Source organism: Hevea brasiliensis, chromosome 9, assembly GCF_030052815.1.
Source record: "Hevea brasiliensis isolate MT/VB/25A 57/8 chromosome 9, ASM3005281v1, whole genome shotgun sequence".
Lineage (NCBI taxonomy): Eukaryota > Viridiplantae > Streptophyta > Magnoliopsida > Malpighiales > Euphorbiaceae > Hevea > Hevea brasiliensis.
The window spans coordinates 6644838-6659373 of record NC_079501.1 but is presented as its reverse complement, the minus strand read 5'-3'; the positions used below and the strand labels follow the sequence as shown (position 1 = coordinate 6659373).

At 29.0% G+C, this 14536-nt stretch overlaps 1 protein-coding gene and 1 pseudogene across 1 annotated transcript; both read left to right on the top strand.

Moving 5' to 3' along the window:
- Positions 1–797: 797 nt before the first annotated feature.
- On the top strand, positions 798–2424 carry LOC110637555 (ethylene-responsive transcription factor RAP2-12). The gene is made up of 2 exons (XM_021787732.2): positions 798–1309; positions 1404–2424. Exons 1-2 carry the CDS (start codon positions 1135–1137, stop codon positions 2198–2200), a joined length of 972 nt encoding a protein of 323 aa, XP_021643424.2. The 5' UTR covers positions 798–1134; the 3' UTR covers positions 2201–2424.
- A 7704-nt stretch (positions 2425–10128) lies between these two features.
- LOC110646806 (subtilisin-like protease SBT1.6) lies at positions 10129–11974 on the top strand (annotated as a pseudogene).
- The last annotated feature ends 2562 nt before the right edge of the window (positions 11975–14536 follow it).

Here is a 14536-nt window from a genome sequence, read left to right as displayed (position 1 = left end):
AAAATCAAGATGGGCAATTGGAAAAAAATAAATCTTTTTATTAATTTATAATTTTATCCTCACATTTTCATTTTTATTTTTATATTATGATGTTTAACATTAGGTGTAAAGTGTATTAAATTTATAATCAGAAATAAAAGTTAAACATTTATAATAATTTATAATTATATCTAAATATTATAATTTTGAATAAAATTAATTTCAATATTTGAAATAGGATGTAATTATAGATAAAGTTTAAAATTAATTTGAAAAATTTTAAATTTTATTCACTGGTTATTAGGTGCCCTAAACTTAAAATTATGATAATAAAACATCCTAAAAAGGTTTTATATTTTGGTAATTAAGTAAATTTATTTTTTTTTAATTTAAATTTAGAATTTAAGCCGTTTGATTATTATAATTATAAATTTAATAAATAAATTTTAAATTTTTCTGAATCAGATTTTAACTATAATTATTAAAAATTTGAATTTATAACTCAAAATTAAGATTTTAATGGTTATTTTATTACAATGTATTATTTTACATTATTAACAACTAAAAAAAATTTTATAATGCAATTACTTTATTAACATATAATTTTTAAATTATTTATTATATTAAAATATATTTTAATCATTAAAAATATTTTTTAAATATAAAATTTTAATTAAAAATAAATGAAAAATATATTTCACCTAATAAATAAAAATAATTAAATATTAAATTTAAATTAATTATTTATTTATTTACTAATTAAATAAAATGTTAAGAATTATGTTCCGTTTTTTTCTCTTATTTAATTCAATCCTTTATTAGTGACAATTAATTAAGATTTAATTATAATAAAAAAGATTGTCTACAATTGTAATTATCTACAAGTTTTGAATTTTATTGTGCAATAAGCCTTAAAAAATTTGCCAAATGTGGCAGCCCTATCCAAGGAAACTTCCACAATCCCACCCCACCGCCTCTTTTCCTCTGGGTACATATGCCGCTCTTCTCTTCATTTTTACTCGCTCTCCTAAAGTCCTTAAACCCTTCCAAGGCTTTCTCCAAACTCCATTTCCACCGATACCTTCTCCATATTCCCTGATCCACTGAAAATCCAAGATATTTTTAAAAGCTTTCGCATACTTCCCTTAGCTAAAGATGTGTGGTGGAGCTATTATAGATGGCTTAATCCCTCGCAACCGTGGCCGCTACATCGCCGCTTCTGTCATTTGGCCAAACTCATCCTTCTCTAAACTCAGCCCCTTCGAGTCCTATCCGAACTCATTCGGCAACCACGAATCATTCACTCACAAAAGATCCCAACCCGCTTCAGGTAACAGTTTATCTAATCACTAATTGTATTTCTCTTCCATTTCTTTTTTATTTCTAGTCGAAATCGGTTTTGATTGTGGAATTTATGCAAACAGATGATGATCGTGTGGATAAGATCCCTGCCAAGAGGCAGAGGAAGAACTTGTATAGAGGTATCAGGCAACGCCCCTGGGGCAAATGGGCCGCTGAGATTCGAGATCCAAGGAAAGGAGTACGCGTTTGGCTAGGCACCTTCAACACCGCCGAAGAAGCTGCTCGAGCCTACGATAGGGAGGCCCGCAAAATTCGCGGCAAGAAAGCCAAGGTCAATTTCCCCAATGAAGATGACTATCTCACTTCCCAAAATCACCTTAATCCGCCTCCTCATCGGAATCCCAACCCCTCTCTGTATCAATCCCTCACTTGTAATTTCAGCAATCCCCCCAAAAATTATGAATTTGGGTTCGGTCGTGATTTAAACCATATTGGATCCTGCGCTTCAAATGGAATAAATACTGAACCTCTTTTCGTTTCTGGCGAGGAGAATTCTGGATCTGGTCCAGGGGAGGAAGCCTACCCAATAATTGGGCTAATGAGCTGCAACCAGAAAGTAAGCAACAATAATTACATAAGTGAAGTGAAAGTGAAACAGGAAGAGGAGAAAATGGAGGTAGAGAAGGTGAACAATGGGAAGGTGGTGATAGTGGACGAGAAATCTCAGCAGCAGGAGAGCGAATTGCAGAAGCTCTCGGAGGAGCTAATGGCTTATGAGAATTACATGAAATTCTATCAGATTCCTTATCTGGATGGACAATCAGCGGCACCGAATACCAGTCAGGAAAGCGTGGTTGGGAATCTCTGGAACTTCGATGACGATGGTGTTGCTGCTCCGGTTACCTCTGCGGCTCTGTAGCGGTGGAGGCGACGGCAATTGTTTTTGTTATTTGGTTAATTTCTAGATTAGGGAGGGGTGGGGCTTGTAAATTACGGGGAAATCATGATTTTTGCTTTTAGTTGTTCACATATTTGATGCGCTGGATTGTGTTTTGTATGCTTATGCCTAAATTTCATTTTTTGTTGGAAATGTAAATTTTTATGTTTAAATATTAAAGGAACTGTACTGAGTTTTCTTTATCATATCTATTTTGCTGCAGTCATCCTTGTTACCATTTTTCCTTAAGCTTGATTTTTGAAGTTCTTCTCAAGGTTATGGTAAATTTGATCATTTCTTTGCACATGTTATCACTTTTACCCTTCTAATATGATGTATTCTCATGGTTAATGTCACATATAGCGAATATATTCATCTTAGAAAAAGTAAAATTTTATTGATGAAATTATTGAATTTGTTCTTAAAAAAAAAAAAGAATTTGATAGAGTCAAGTCAAATCAAATACTCAAACTGAATGTATTTATTTGAAAAGGAAAAGTATCATTTGTTGTGTGTAAAGTTGGTCATTTATAAATTTCAATATTATATCTAAGAATTGTAAGCACAAGAAGTCTCTGGAAGGAAAGAGGCGAATGCTACGCTTTACAAAATATACGGAAATGGATAAAAAGAGTCCATTGAAGGAAGAATTTATTGATGGGAAAGAGGATAAGTTTCTAAAAAAAAAGGAAAATAATGGTAAAAAAATGAGAGAGCCAATTTTGGAAAGGTGTGGGGTAGCGGTGAGGTAGGTATCATTACCTAAGAAGAGATAGCCAATTTCGAAACTTGCAACTGCGTTGCTGGTTTTGGATTTCCTTGCGTTGCTTTGAGTGAAAGCCACGCCACTGTGTGCGCCCATAGCTTATGCTTTAAAACCTTGTACGTTTCCTCTTTTATTCGTTTCCTCCTGCCCAGCCTCGTACAACTACAAGTACAACGCGTTCTTTACAATTTAAACGCCACGGAGAAATGTCCGCGTGCGGGCTGCTTGTAGTGGGACCTTTGTGCTCCATATGTGGGCAAAAATAGTCGATAAATAGAGAATTGATGCATATACTATGGATAATTATAATATATATATATATATATATATATATATATATATATATATATAATTTTAATATATAAAAATAATATAATATTTTTAATTTTTTATTATAATTTTCTATTTTATTTTTATTATTTTAAAAGTTTCATAATAAAAATAATAAAAAAGTTTATCTCTATCTATAATTATTAAAAAATATTAACATATTATAATTTATTTGATAATAATAGTTATCTATTACAATATTATAAAGATAATTATTAAATAATTTATAATTTATACATAATGAAAATTAATAACCTAATTATAATTTAAAAATAATTAAAAAAAAGAAAAATTTAATAAAATTAAATAAATTATATTTTATAAATAAATTACCACTTAACATAATTTCATAATTTTACATGACAATATTAGAAAATTTTGTATATATATATATAAAATATTAAATAAAAATATTATTATTTTTATCTTTCATTAAAATTAGATAATAATAATAATAATAATAATAATAATAAATAATACTTAAAAAAATAAAAAATAATTAAATTTATTATAAAAAATTGTAATTACTAAATAAAATAAAATTTTTTTATAAAAAAATATTACGTGATAATATAATAGAGAATGTTATATGATAATATCTTTAAAAAAAATATAATATTTTAATCTCTTGAATTATTTATCTTATATATATATATATATATATATATATATTAATGAAGGTTATTTCATAGCTTAAACTCTTATGATTTGTTAGTATAATGATGCAATCCATTGCGGGGCTAATTAGCAAATTATTTGACAGTTGGGAAAGTTCAAAGCCAACCTCTACAAATTTTGATGGAACGACTACTTGAATTCACTCGCATGATTGTTAAGTACCCTAGTGTATATGCATTTCACTAATGATTATATGAGATGATTTTTTTCTTTTAATGGGAAATTTCCTTTTTCATGGGTGAGGGAACACTGCATTTTTAAAAGGGAATTCAATATTTTTTAACTATGAATATATGAATAAGACAAATCACTCTATAAATATTTTTAATTTAATATTAAACGACTAAAATTAATATACCCAATCAACTAGAACCAGTATTACCTACATGAAGAATCCTCCAATTGAGAAGATATATGAGGGCGGTCAACAATACTCAAAGATCAATGACTGAAAAAGTCAAATTTTTTAATTTTTGCTGATAAATTTTAATTTTAACAATTACATCTCGATTACAAATGATTGTTATAATTGTATCTAATCAAATCTTTAAATCCTTATGAAAATCAACCTTATTAATATAATTAAGATATTTTAAATTATATTTTGACACTTGTCAGTTATTAAATTTAATTTTATTTTCACGATCTTTTTTTTTTCTTTTTTTTTAATCTGATGGTTTTCAATTAAGTTTTTTCACTTAGTTTTCTTCATCTGAAATAGGGTATAGAGTGGACCTATTAATCCGAGTTAGTGTAAACCTTTTAAATTAAGTTTTTTTGGGGATTTATTAATAGATTTAAATTTAAAAAACAAATTGATGCACTATCAATTTCAAATAAAATTGAAGAGATGTCAATAGTAATATTGAGATTGCATAGATCATTTAAAAAATAAAATTGAAAGTTTTTTTGAAAAAATAAAATAAAATAAAATTGAAAGTTTTGTTAAAAAAAAAAATAGTGCAATAGTTTTTTATTAGTTGGGGTAATATTATTAAAATTAAACATTTTAGATAAAAATATAAAAAAAATATTTAACTTTTTTATCATTAAGCGAATACTCAAATTATAATATTATTTTAATAAGATAAACATTTTTAGATCTTTACAGAATTTTATTTAAAATATGATTAATTTTTGTAAAACGTGCATTACACGTTATTAAGATCGTTATAAAAACTCATAATTTATTTTTTTATATAATTTTTCATTAATTTTTTATATATTATATAATTTTATCATGGTATTATACATATTATATTTAATTATTTAAATTAAATGTTAATTTTAATGTTGTATTTATTAATTATATAAATAAAAATATTTATTAAATTAAAATTTATTTTTTGTATTGGATCATATTTTATAAAAATTATGTGTTATACTATTGACATAAAATATTAACTTAATTATGAATTTAAATGTAATAAAATAAAAAAATATAATAATAAGTTTTAAAACTATAAATAAAAGAAATATTTAAAAAATAATATAAATTAATAATAAATGTAAATTAGTTCCTTGAATTTAATTCATTTAAATTTTATTACCTTGCTTAAAATAAAAAAAAAAGTTTGATGTACATCTATTTTATTTTATTTTTTATAATTTAAAATAATATTAACTTGCATAATAAAATTTAGATCAATGTGAAAGAAAATTATTTTTAAAATTAGAAAATATAATAATTTTGAATATCATTATATAATTTTCGTTTTTATTATATTGATATCTTGAAATTTTATATTATCATATTGTTTAATACAAAAAATTTTAAAACTTATTTTATATATTAATTATTTAATATGTTCAATAAGTATTTTTATTTTTTTAAATGATAGATTAAATTATGTATGTTATAAATGCATTATTAATTAAATTACAAATATAAATTTAATCATTTTAATTAAAATTGATTTTATAAGTGTTATATATATATGAATTATATTTTTTAAAAAATAATTTTTAAAAAATAAAATTTATAAAGAAAAAATATAAATTTATATTATTAATATTTATAAGAATGTTTTTATTAGTTTAAAAAGTTAGTCCCTCATTAATACTTGAATATACATAGTAGTACATATTGTCTATTATTATAAATGCACTGTATATATTATATATTTAAATTTTAATTATATTTAAATTATATTATATTTCAAAAAAATCATAAAAAATATTTTTATAAAATTAATTTCAACTTTAATTATTTATTTATTTAGTATTCAATATGACTAGATATAATATGATTCTTGATTAATTTGTTAATAAAAAATTAGAACTATATCAATACAATAAAATAAATTTAGAACTATACGGTTTAGTTTTTATAATATATTTTTTATTTCAATTATTATCATTTTTTTATTTTATTTAAAAGAATAAGAATAATAAATACTACTATTTTCAATGCTAAAAAAATAAAAATAGAAAAACATTAATAACGTAAAAATATAAACATAAATCTACTTAATTAATATATTATTAATATTACTCTTTTATTTATTATTGATGTAAGAGATAATATTTTACAAGTGGTATAATATTAATTTTATAATAACAATTTTTAAAAAATCATATTTTTAATAATATAGATATATATAGGAATAAATTAATTAAGTTTAAATTTAATTGTCTTTAATATTTTTTTATTAGTATTGATTTTTATTTAAAATTAAAGAAAATTCTTTTTTAAGTTGTTAATTTAACAATTTTTAAAATTAATAATAATTTTTGGATATTTATATTATTATTATTATTTTTACAAATTATAGTCTTTAAGATATTGAATTTTAATTAATATTCATAATTTTATAAATATTAATATATTATTTTATTGCAATAAAAAAATTTTACATGGAAATTATCTTAAAAAATATGCAACTAATAAAATATTTTTAAACATATATAATAAATAACCAGTTGTAAATATAAATTTTAAAAATTAAGATACTGACAAAGTGTTTTATTTAATATTGTAATACAATCAAATTATATTTTTATTTTTTATTTATAATTTTTTTATTTTAATTAATTATTTTTTATAAAATTTTATATTAAATTAAAGTTAAGTATAAATAGGATTAAAATTTTTAAATTTATAATAACTCTAAAAATTAAAAATTTTAAATTTGTATAATTTTTAAAATTAATTTAAATAATAAAATATAATTATAATTAATATTAAAAATAAATGAAAATTTAGTAAAGTTAATGTTTTCCTCACATATTTATATATAAAATTTTTTAATTAGAACATGATGACAATAAAATAAATAATAAAAATAAAATAAAAATTGAATTTAAAGATCGTAAACAAAAATTAAGCCTCGCACTGCATTCTTCAATCGGGCCTAAAGCTGGACTGGCCCTAGGCTAGTTTAAGCCTTATCTGAGTTTGAATGAGTTTAATAGCTGGATCCTGTCCATCTGGGCAAGAAAGAACGATACCGTATTGGTCTTTATAATGGACATAAAGAAAGGTCAGAGAAAAAGGGGAATGCCAATTGCCCCTCAACTTATCAGGAAAATTTTGTTTGGACTCCGTTTATACATAGCAAATTTAAAAACACGATAATAATAATAATAATAATAATAATAATAATAATAATAATAATAATAATAATAATAATAATAATAATAATAAATTTATTGATAAAATAAATAAAATTTATATATTTATTTTTAAATTAATAATAAATTAAATTGATATGCTATTTAATTTATAAGTAATTAATTAGCAATCCGAATGAAAGAAAAATAGGATGAAAAAAATTTAAAAAAAAGAACTTTTATTCTTTATTTTTATTTTATAGGATAAGTCATCAATTTTTATACCCAATATTGGCAAACAAAATAGAAATTAAATATCACAGCATGAATCCATCAATGAACCATTTTTTGACCAGTTCATCGACCTGATTGATTCAACCAGTTTGATCTAGTAAGATACTAGTCAATAATAATTTTATAATTGTTTTCCATAGTTTTTGAGGTAAAAATAAAAAGTCAAAACTAATAATTACTTCATATATATATATATATATATTAACTTTTAATACTTTGAAAATTTTTAAAAGGTTAAGGTTATTCACTATATTGAGCCCATCCACAATAATATAGTAAAACTTCAAAATATATATAGTTCCCTCAATTGAATGATATATATTTTAACTAACTTTATTTATTAAAAAATCACGTTATTTGAAATTTTGAATCTCACTTTAATCGAATTTCTCTCAACTGAATCATTTTAATTGAATTTCTCTCGATTAAATCCCAACAGAATTCTATTCAATATCTATATATCATCCTTAATTAGGTATATCATCATTCCCTATCAATTTTATAAACATTTATCTCACATTAGCTCTAACTTGAGCAAGTCATCGCTATCGCTGGAAACATATTCAGTAAACATCTAACCTATATATTTTTTGTTTTGTAGGTTTATATCTGTAAAAAATTTTCATGTATCACATCACAGTTAATACTACAGTTTTTAATTTATTAGTTTGATTAGCCATTTACTTTTATAATTTTAAAATAATAAGTCTATATATGTAGCATAATGTAATATAATTAAATATTTAAATGTTTAATCAAATAATTAATTCATTACGCCCTAATAAATGTATACTAAAATAAATAGAACTTCCAAAAACTGCAACCAATATAGAACAAAAGATGAATCTAAGGTAATAAATGCCAAGTTATGATTCGTCTGAAACACAAAAAGGTTAAAAATAACAGAATGTGGATTTGTAACGCTGGATTTGTTGAACTTCAGCATTTCAATTTAGAAACCTAATAAAGCATAGCATCTTTTTTTTTGTCATAAACGCGATTCCATAACATTTCTGGAAATTCATGTCCTGATAAATCATATACTGCTTTTCCATTATTTTGCTACATCCATTAATTCATTTGGTGCACTTAATGAAGATCCTGTGTATAATTATAATGTCTTGAATTAATTTGATGAGAAGAGTGATCATATTGCATGTACGTACGTTAAATATTTGGAATATACATTACCCTATAATAAGAGTCTCAACTCTCAACTGCAAATTAAATTGGGGTACTGACAAATATCACTGGAAAAAGACTCTGAGATAATCAGGGAAGCAGCAAGCTACCTTGATATTCATATTCCCGAATGGTAAACCCATGTCTATTATCAAGCAATATATAGGATGCAAAGTCATTCTCCACCATTATTTTGTATAGGAAACTGGAAAGATACTTGGCTATATACATATCATCCTCTCAAAAGCTATTTCATCTTACCACATTTCCCTATGTATCGCACTGTTCCAAGGTTTTTAAACAATTAATTAATTAGGCCTGTTGAAGAAATGCATGATGCACTGACTATGACAATTGAACTTTGGCTTAATCATTAACATCGATGGGATCCATAGAAACGAATAAAAAAAAAAGGCAAGGCATGACTCACGATCGAGGTCTCTCTCTATATAGAAGATTCTATATCGCCAGGAAGAATTATATAGAATTTCCATGGCATCATGATCAAAGAAAGAAAGGCAAGCAAGCACATGTATATATATCAGCATACAGTGTATGAAGCAAGTAGCTTACAGCATACATCCCTCCATACTCTAGTCTATGTAGATGTAGAGTTCCAATTTCAGGCACCACCCAGTTGCGATTGACATATATTGTGTTCCTATTCCTACCTTTAAAAGACTCTTTTCCATTATTGCTGATATATGCATGAGAAGGCTTGGAGGTTCTCACTCCATCTATATATATGTACATATAACAGAGTAATTAAAACAAAAATTGGCTTAAACCCTCGTATCAATGAGTTGATCCACCTACATTATAGCTAAGAAAGTTATCGCCAGTGTTATGTTTGTCAAGTCAGGCTCCCTCTCTTTGCTTCCACTTCTCTCTTATTTCCACAAATGAGTTCACGCAGGTGGGTTCGACCTCCCTGCAGCTTCAATTTACTATATTTTGTATTTTCTTTGATTCTTTTCACGTGAATTCTCCATTATAAATACACACCTTCTCTTGGAAATTAATCATCCAATTTCTCTTCCATGTTCTTGATTTCTTTTCCAATGGTCATTTCTGGTCTCCCGTTTTCATTACATTTTTGGTCACCTCTATGGCTGTTTCTGAAATTGGTGCTATCCAAACCTTCATTGTTCGCGTTGAAAACAAACTGAAACCATCTCACTACTTTGAGGAAGAGCAATGGTATAGCTCTATACTCGAAGAGCTCAATTCCTACTTGTAAGCCTCAACTCACGTCAATAACGAAATTCTCCATGTTTACAAGACTGTCTTTCAAGGCTTGTCTGTCAGGTTAACTCCTCAGCAAGCACAAGAACTTGAAGAACGTTCTGAAATTATTGCGATGTTTCCTGACCATGCTTTCCAACTTCAAACTACCCGGTCACCTCAGTTTCTTGGGCTCCGAACCAGTGGCTCAAACAGCCTTTGTAACTTTTCAGAATATGGTGCCAATGTCATCGTCGGAATGCCTGACACTGGTATATGTCCGCAACGACAGAGTTTCAACGACAAAGGCCTCCTAAACGGTGGAAAGGAGAATGCCAAGGAGGAGCGAGGTTTCCCGGAACCTTATGCTACAAAAAGCTTATTGGTGCCTGTTACATTACCAGAAATGGCACAGTTATTAAGGCCGCCAGAGACTTCAATGCCCACGGCTCACACGCGTCTTCCACCGCCGCTGATCGAGCCGTCAGAAACGCCTCATTTCTTGGTTATGCAAGAGGTACTGCTGTGGGCATTGCACCCAAGGCAAGACTTGCAGTGTATGCAGCGTGTTCTGAGCAAGGATGCTGTAGCGCAGACATTCTTGCGCGCTTTGACAAGGCCATTGAAGACGGGGTCGACGTGATCTCCACATCTTTAGGTCCAAGGAGCGCCATTCCTTTGTACGAGGACCCCATCGGGATTGGATCCTTGGGGCAATGGAGAACGGGATAATTTTATCGGCAGGAGGAGGCATTTCTGGTCCGTCCTATGGTACTATCACTAACATATCACCATGGCTCATCACCGTTGGTGCTGGTACCATCGATAGAAGGTTTCCTGCTTGTTTATTGCTTGAAACTGGTGGTGTTATCAATGGATTATCTCTTCCAGGGCAATAACTCTTCTTAGTATTATCCGTTGATTTATGCTGGAAATGCATCTTTTGATTCTTCTCCTTATTGTGCGCCTGGTTCTTTGAAGAAAGAACTGGTGCGTGGAAAGATCGTGGCGGTGATCGTGGTCATGGAGTATACCGTCCTTTGAAGGGAATGGTTGCTAAGGAAACTGGTGGGGTCGGTGTTATCATTGCAAACGTGGCACCTTATGGTAGGTTTTTTGGTTTCTGATTCTTATTTGATTCCTGGATTGGCTATCAACGAAGCAGCCCGTCAAGTATTTCTTGATTATGTTTCCTCGACTCCGAATCCACGGGGTGCCATGGGGTTTCGTGGGACCCAGGTTGGGGTCAAACCAGCACCTTTGCTTGCTACTTTCTCATCTCGTCGGCCCAACACGCAGTCTTTGCATGCTATGAAACCTGATGCGATTGCACCATCACATCAGGTTTCGGCATACTAGCGGCCTGGTCCAATCAAACATCTCCTACTGGATTATCCGAGGATTGGCGCCCCTCTGAATTGAACACAATTTCTGAAACCTCAATACCTTGTCCACAAGTGTCAGGTATTGCAGCTCTTCTGAAAGGAGCCCACCAAGATTGGTCCCCGGCCATGATCATATCAGGGACCATGACTACTGCGTACACCATTGATCGTGATGGTAATCCATTACCATGAAACGGACTTGCGTACTCGATGCAAACAGGGGTAATCCATCGATTGTAACGGTAATCCATTATTTTTATAACTCATCTCTTTTCTAAAATAATTATTTATCTCTTTTTATTTTTATTTTATCTTGCTCTCATCGTCATCCAAATAAACCTTAACTCTGCCAAAATATCTATTATATTGACGAATTGTCTTATCATCAACGTTACATGATTTTTTAAAATTAAAATTATTTTATGGCATAATTTGTTTAAAATAATTTTTATATGAAATAATAATTGTCGACAATCAAAATGATAAATTTTACATCATGACCATCTTAACAATTTATTATATATATATATATATATATATATATATATATATATATATATATATATATATATATATATATATATATTCTCATTCTATTTGTTTTTATTGAATTGTGCATTCAAAGAAATTTGTCAATTTATTTTTATTATTATTGTTTTGAAATATTAGAAAAATTAATTGTTATAATTAATAAATTTATTATATAGTAGTTTTATAGAATGTGGATTGTACGTTGTGTGCACTCATTATATATATTCGTAATTAAACTTTTTTATTTATAATTTTGTATTAATTCCTCAAACATTATAATAATAATTAAATTAATAACAAATTAAAATATGATTTATTTAATTAAATATTAATCTGAAATAAATTATTTATAACAATTTTAATTTGCAAGATTATATCCTTAGCAATTATGTCTTACCGTGTTTATACATGTTCCTGAAAGAGATTGCAGGAATAAAAATGTGTATTTTCACATACTTAGTGTGGAAGAGTTTAGCTTTGATGGTGATAGGAGCGTGGCTCCATATAACTTGGTGTCAGCAATTAGTGCTAGAAAAATGTTGAGGCGTGGATGTCAAGGGTATTTGGCATTGGTGAGAGATACATCTATAGAAGGTGTTAACATGAAAAATGTTCCTATTGTCAGAGAATTTATGGATGTCTTCCCTGAGGAGCTTACAGAGTTGCCACCAAGAAGGGAAATAGAGTTTTGCATTGATATTATGCCGGGTACAAACCCCATATCAATGCCGCCTTACAGGATGGCACTAGCAGAATTGAAAGAGCTAAAGGAGCAACTACAGGAGCTTTTGGACAGGGTTTCATACGTCCAAGCACTTCACCCTGGGGCGCTTCTGTTCTATTTGTGAGAACGAAAGATGGGTCCTTGAGGTTATGTATTGATATAGACAGCTAAACAAGGTAACTGTGAAGAACAAGTATCCACTTCCTCGAATCGATGATTTGTTTGATCAGCTCCAATGGGCTAAATTCTTTTCTAAAATAGACCTACGACCAGGCTACTATCAGTTGAGAATCAGGAATAAGGATGTGTCCAAGACAACATTCAGGACAAGATATGGTCATTATGAGTTCTTGGTAATGTATTTTGGACTCACTAATGCACCAGCGGCCTTCATGGACTTGATGAATAGGGTGTTTAAGCCATTCCTAGACCGTTTTGTCATCGTATTCATAGATGACATTTTGGTATACTCTCGGATCGAGGAAGAACACGTGTGGCATTTGAGGATGGTGTTGCAGACTTTGAGGGAGCACCAGCTAGATGCCAAAATTTCAAAATGTGAATTTTGGCTAGAGAGCATCTCATTCTTGGAACACGTAGTTTCTAGTGAAGGCATTTAAGTAGATCCCAAGAAAATTGAGGATGTAACTGATTGGCTTAGGCCTACAATAGTCACTGAGGTACGAAATTTTCTGGGCCTAGCTGGCTACTATAGGCATTTTGTGTAGGATTTTTCCAGGATAGTAGCTCCCTTAACTAAGTAACTCGAAAGAATGTTCTATTCATTTGGACAGATGATTGTGAGGAGAGTTTCCAGAAGCTTAAGGAGTGTTTAACCAACGCCCCTGTGTCGACATTACCGATGAGTGGTGAAGGATATACCGTGTACTGTGATGCCTCTAGAGTTGGCTTAGGGTGTGTTTTGATGCATAATAGAAAAGTAGTGGTTTATGCTTTAAGGCAGCTAAAGAGGCATGAGAAGAACTATCCCACCCATGATTTGGAAATGGAGGCTGTAGTATTTACACTAAAGATCTGGAGACACTACCTGTATGGTGAGTGCGAGATATACACTGACCACAAGAGTTTAAAGTACATCTTTTAATAGAGGGATTTAAATTTGAGATAGAGGAGATGGATTGAGCTTTTGAAGGACTATGATTGTACCATCTAGTACCACCCTGGGAAGGCCAATATAGTAGCAAATGCTTTGAGTAGAAAATCTTCTGACAGTTTGGCGCACATATCAACGGAGAAGAGATCGTTGATTCAGGAAATACATGAGTTGATGGATCAAGGTCTGATCTTAGATCTTTCAGATGAGGGGGTATTGTTGGCCCATTTTTCAGTGAGGCCAGACCTGCGAAAAAGAGTCAGAGTTTTCCAGCACAGAGACCAACAATTGATGAGGATCATAGAAAGAGTACAACAGGGTGAAGGTGGTGAGTTTGGATTTGCCAATGATGGCGCCCTTATGCAAGGTTCCAGGATATGTGTGCCCAACGTGGACAATCTTAGAAATAAAATCATGCAAGAGGCACACTATACACTGTACAATCTCCACCTAGGCTCCACCAAGATGTACCTGAAGGAACGGAAGCGTGAAAAACACAAGTTTATACCATTGAATTCAAAAATTTTCACCTAGGGTC